This window comes from Geospiza fortis, unplaced genomic scaffold, assembly GCF_000277835.1.
Source record: "Geospiza fortis unplaced genomic scaffold, GeoFor_1.0 scaffold29, whole genome shotgun sequence".
In the NCBI taxonomy this organism is placed as follows: Eukaryota; Metazoa; Chordata; class Aves; order Passeriformes; family Thraupidae; genus Geospiza; species Geospiza fortis.
In genome coordinates, this window is record NW_005054349.1 from 5189455 (window position 1) to 5195454 (window position 6000).

The window sequence follows — 6000 nt, forward strand, 5'->3', positions numbered from 1 at the left end:
CTTTTGGTTACTAAAAACCTTGTGCAGTGTCTTTGAGACAGTGTCAGGCTTCTTCCAAACTGGAAATGTTTTGCCATAGAAATTCCAGGAAAACACATCAGGCAAAGATAAGATCTTATTATCATTTTTTTTAACACCTCTCATTTTTGGAGGAATGTTTTTGTGTTGTCAAAGAAAACCTATTTCTGCTCCATTAGGAAAAGATCCCCTTTGTGCAGGATGTACTAAAAGGGTTTTTGTACCACTGTTGGTTTTGGATAGTTGGTGTTTCTGCCCCTCACACAGCCAAAACAAACAGGGGAAATGAACTTTGCACAATAAGAACCATTGTTCAAGTCCTAATGAGGCCAACTCCATCTCGTGGTGGCCTTTTGGTAACAACCTGGGTTGCTCTCAGGCTTTGGGATAATCTAGTTTGTGTTTAAATTGCAGAATCTGACACAGAATCCAGGAAATGTGATACTCACTTGAGCATTGGCAAGCCAGTTGTAAGTATTAGCCTTAAAATCCCATTATTTTCTGGGCCTGTGCTCCCTAGAAAATAACTTGTGTTTTATCAATCCCTTTTCCTTTGTTCTTAATGGTTTAATTTTTTTAATAGAGAAGATAAATCCAGTTTAGTTGTCAGAGCTCATAGCTGGGAAAGGGCAACCACGCTGGAAATTCACTGTTTCTCAGTTTGCCAGCCTGTAATCCCAGAATATTCCACTGTTGCAGTTTTCCAGTGTATGTGAGGGCTTTACCTTGCAAACCAGGGGCCTGCTAAACTCTTGGAAGTTTGTCCACTCTTGGAACCATCCTTTGCTCAGCAGAGAGGATTTAGGAGTGTTGAGGATAAAATTACACAAATAGATCCTCTTTTGATGTTATATTGAGAAACTGGAGCAAATATTTGAGTATTTAGAGACTTATTTAGGAAGGTGGAGTCTGGTGAGGGTAATTAAAATGTCTGTGTTTGATATTGAGCAAGTTTAATGAGCTCTTCTCTGCATTCTCCACACAGCAAACAGGGGTTGTGTTCCTTTGCACTACCTTTTGAGGGGTTTTTTTGGTCCTTCAGTACTTTTTCCCTGCTTCTTCTAACATCTGTACTTTGAGCTACCCCAGGGCTGTGTTGCCTTGAGCAGAGAGAATTTGGAGTGTGGGAATGAAGCAGCTAAAAAAAAATCAGACAAGAAATGTTGAGTTTTACAAACAGAGCCTGTGCTGTCCTTAGGATCAGTGGCTGAATATTGTGTGAGGGAATGTCAGAAAATGACAATAAGGTGTCTGTGCCTAAATCTGATCTGGGGTCCTGCCCAAGACTCCCCAGCTGAACATTTGCTCCAAGTGAGTGATGGAAACCTTGATGCAGGAATTTTCTCTTCTTGCCCCACTGTGGTGTTGGTTTGGTGTTGGAAGGGAAAACCTTTAGAAATGAAAAGAGAAAATCATTGCAATCCAAAGAATGCCTCTATATTCCCACTCCAAAGGGAAAGAATTCCTCCAGTGAGGAGCTTCCTAGGCCAATTAGCGACGCCATGTTATTGACTAATTAACCTTTTCTTGCAGAAAGCAAACTTACTTGCATTATTTATGCTTTTAATAGGTTTCTGATATACAAGCAAGATCAGCCGTTCTGTCCTGGAATCTCCCAGTTAGTTCACAGAATGGAGAGAGCCATAGTCATAGTCCAGCAGCATTTACATTTGAAGTAGCAATATCCAACAGTGGTAAAAATGGAAAATTTAAATCTGTCTATGTGTAAGTTTAGTTTCTTCCTTTAAGCACAATGTTTAAACCATTAACCAATCAGCAATCTCTCTATCAGGAGCTGTTTGTTGACTTGCAGACCTTCCTACTTCACATGAAATAAATTTTAAGTAATGTCACTAAAGAGTTATACATGGACAGTGGGAAACTTAAATGTGCACTACGTGGTTTTGCTTTTCAATGAGCTTTGAGCCCTGAGGTTTAAGGAAGAGCTGTAACTCTGCTTTCTGTTTGTTTTTGCCTTTTCACAGTGGGGAAGAATTAACAATTACACTTCCTGATCTCAGACCAGCCACTGATTATCATGCCAGGTATGCTGCTGGGAAGGAAATAAAGCTTTGGGGGACATGGGCATTGCAGGGTTATTGTGGCTTCATGGAAAAGGGGTGATAGAAACAGTTCAGGAATACTCTGAAAAAACACCATGCTGTGGACACTGGATTTGCTATCTAAATTCCCATTTATCTTCTAACTTCATTAAAATACGACCTCATTTCCTTCCCTGCCACCTTCTCTGTCTCCTCAGATTTCTCAGTTACAAACTTTAAATTATTCTTTGCTGATATTTTTTAGAACAATACTTTGTAGATTGTTGTGGGCTGAAGTCAGTGGCAAATGAAATAATTTAGCCTTGAAACTGGATCTGAAAATCTGACTTGTCAGTTTGATTTCAGAGATGCTTGTCTGAGCTGCAGCAGTGCAAGCAGGGAAGTGGGAATGGGCTCAGTGGGAAGTGGGATGGGATGATCAGGAGTAAATGATCCTGACTGGAGGTGCTGGGCTGGCCAGGGAGAGAGCAGCTGCTCAACAAACCAGGGGAACCAGAGTCACACTCAGTGCTGGGGCTCTCGAGCAGATGAGATTAAAGATTCCCTGCAGCAAAGTCCTGCTCTGAAGCTGTGGAACAGTTCTGGGTGTGGGAAGTGCTGGGCACAGCTCCACCTGCACAGTGCTGTGTTTTCCACAGAAAGAGGCAGGACTGCTGAAAACATGAAACAATTCCTATGAAAATTGTGATTTTATGGTGTAATAACAATACAATTGTTATTTTATGATTTGGCCTGTTTAGTGCCCGTACTCCTGCCCAAGTGTTGGCTGTGTTTGAATTTTAAGGTGTTTTTAGCAGAAGGCTCATTTTCAGTCAGGTATCCTGTTGCCATTTTGGAACACCTGCCATAGTTTTCATCCCCTATCCCACAGGTTTTTCAGCACTAAAATATCTCCACTGTGACAGAGAGTAATGGCAGAGTAAATGAAGGGTGAGAAATGGGGGTCTGGGGTCAGCAGGTGAACTGTGTGACCCCCACCCTGCAGCCACTGCTTGGGAATAAATCCCTGAAGCTGCCAGCTCTGCCCTTACATTTCCAGGTGCCAATGCAGCAGCCACATCATTAATTACCCTTTGTTTAGAGTTTCAGCAACCAGCAGTTCCATCAAAGAAACCATTTCAGAGCTGGTGAGCTTCACCACAGAGAGCTGTGAGCCAGACTGTCCAGCTGCCCCAAAACTGATTAACAGAACCAAAAACAGCCTGAGCTTGCAGTGGAAGGTAAGAGCCACACCTGGGGCTGAGTGAAGGGGAGCAGAGCACTCTGCTGGATTCCTGGGCAGTGGATTGAAATCAGCTTTGTCAGGAATTCAATGTGTGCAGTAGGTGTTGCCTTTTAAGTTGCTCAGTGAAGATTGATAATGAAATAATAATTACCTTTTTTTTTTCAATGTTTGCTGAGTTTCTTGCCTGCAGCTTTAGTGTGACAGAGTTGGTAGCAGGGCTCTTCTCTTCTGAGCTGGCAGAGAAGAAAAAATGGATTTTAATTTATTTATATCATTGCTTGAGGTCCTGGGTGATAAATAGATATGACTTAATGTTCTTTTAGTTACTCTGACTCATCCAGACTAAATTTCTTTGGATGGTTCTATAGATTATCATTTTTGATCTGACTTTTGAATAGAACCACTATCTGTCAAGGCTTGTTGGTGGCTGTGTTTGCTTGGTTTTTGATGTTTTTCTTATGAGCATGCTGAAAAATGGTTCCAGCTAAATGACTTCAGTGAAATTATTTGTAGAATCTGTGCTTAGAAAATGAAGAAGTTCCCATTTCATGTGTCAGATGTTACTTGTGTGAACCCTTAGATTGCACAGGAAGGTGGTGAGCACACAGTGCAAGGCATCAGGAAAAGAGCTCTAAGAATATCATTTGCTTCATTTATAAAATCAAACAATTTATAAATTCATATTCTAAACTATCAGAACTAAAAGAAGTAGCACAGCAGCCTTGTATTAAAAGGCAGATGAAGTTTATTCAATGTGTAAGAATATTTATAAAACACATTTACAACCACTTGATTTTAACTTTTTTTCATTGTTTCTTTATTTTCAGTCCTCAAATGACAATGGTTCCAAAATAACTAATTTTCTTTTAGAATGGGATGAGGTAAGAGCTTTTCTAGTACCAAAAAAAAATCATAATGACATCTGTAGAGCAATTACACTTAAAAATACCCTTTGCTTAGGTACAGCAGCTATTTTGGTGCAACTGTCCTGACAGTTTTAAAGAGACAAATGATCAATGGGAGAGGACAGTGTAAAAGTGCCTCATTTGTCATCCAGAGCATCAGTCATTCCTGTGTTCTCTTTAGATGCAGGAGCATTTGGCATCTTTGGGTTGTGTCACCAATCTCCCTCAGCTCTTGAGCATCTTGCTGAGATGTAATGCAAAGGGATAAAAAACTTCCAGAATGTGTTTTGTTTCCAGCTCAGTGGTTTATCACCATTTTGTCAAATCCCCAGTACCTAAAGTAATGAGATATCTCAGTCCTAATGTGGTTTATTGTCAAGACTGCTCAGGGTGACCATCAGCAGACTCAGGTTGACCATGATACATTAAATTCTGCATTCTTGAGGCTCAGTAATTCCTTTTTTAATTACTGTTAAATGGGTGAAATGACATTTCTCAGGGAAGGTCTCGCTGCCCATGGAAGGAGATGAGCTTTAAGGTCTCTCCCAACCCAAACCAATCTGAGATTCTGGGATTTAGGAAGATACAGAGTGAGGAGGGTGACCTTGGCAGGGATCAGGGAGTGACTCTGGATCTCCCTGTTTTCCAGGGGAAGAATGGCCCCTTCAAGGAATGTTACTATGGGCACCTGAAGCAGTACAAGCTCACCAAACTCGCTCCTTCCACAAGATACTCCCTGAGGCTGGCTGCTAAAAACGACATTGGAATGAGGTAACCAGGAGCCCAGGGATACCAAGTGCTGCATTTCCCCCTGGATTCCATCAGCTGCTGCTCACCCTTGTTCAAAATCTCCTCCCCAGTGGGTTCAGTGAGACGGTGACGTTCGGCACGGCCGGGGTGGTGCCGCCGGCCCCAGCACCACCCACGCTGCTGGAAGCAGGAGTGACCTGGATGGCCCTGGGATGGAGCCCCCCTGCAGGAGGGGCCTTGGATGATGTCCTCACCTACAGCCTGGACATGGAGGAAGAAGGTTCTGTAAGTGCTGGGCTTTGAGTGGAAACTTCCTTCATAGTGCTGAAATAAAAATGAACTTTTTTTAATCTTCCGATAAATGGTCGGCAAGTATTGCATGGAATTGATGGCAGAGAGAGAGAGCATTGCATGGAATTCATGGCAGAGATAAAGTATTGTGTGCAGTTTATGGCAGAGAGAGAAAGCATTACATGGAATTGATGGCAGAGATAAAGCATTGCATGGAATTGATGGCAGAGAAAGAAAGCATTGCATGGAATTCATGGCAGAGAGAGAAAGCATTGCATGGAATTCATGGCAGAGAGAGACAGCATTGCATGGAATTCATGGCAGAGAGAGACAGCATTGCATGGAATTCATGGCAGAGAGAGAAAGCATTACATGGAATTGATGGCAGAGAACTGCCATGAATACTTTGTGCCATGAATTGTTTGCAGTTCATGGCAACAGAGTATTGTGTGCAGTTCATGGCACAGAAATGAAGTTCAGGATAAAAAAAATGTGATTTACCCACTCTGGGTTTTTTCACCTTAAAAATCAGTGACTGTGTTCATCCTTCTTTTCCCTCCTTGCCAGGGCTATGGATTCCAGCCCCAGTACAATGGAGATGAGCTCTCATGCACTTTAAGAAACCTGAGGAGGAGTACATCCTATAAGTTCAGGGTTTGTACCATAGTTTTTTCCTAATTTCATGTGCTTTCCTGGACTTTGGCATTTTCCAGCAAGTTTTTCAACTGTGTATGGAGACAGCAGGAAA

The 6000-nt window shown here is 42.0% G+C and overlaps 1 protein-coding gene across 1 annotated transcript in view; it reads left to right on the plus strand.

Annotated features, from left to right (window-relative positions):
* LOC102041806 (fibronectin type-III domain-containing protein 3a-like) overlaps nt 1-6000 on the plus strand; it is a 34913-nt gene that overhangs the window by 19535 nt on the left and 9378 nt on the right. Inside the window, exons 7-14 of the mRNA XM_031058821.1 lie at nt 433-488; nt 1589-1743; nt 2004-2063; nt 3163-3301; nt 4134-4187; nt 4861-4982; nt 5072-5246; nt 5820-5906. Coding sequence (XP_030914681.1) covers nt 433-488; nt 1589-1743; nt 2004-2063; nt 3163-3301; nt 4134-4187; nt 4861-4982; nt 5072-5246; nt 5820-5906 — 848 coding nt within the window. The remainder of the gene's footprint in view (nt 1-432; nt 489-1588; nt 1744-2003; nt 2064-3162; nt 3302-4133; nt 4188-4860; nt 4983-5071; nt 5247-5819; nt 5907-6000) is intronic.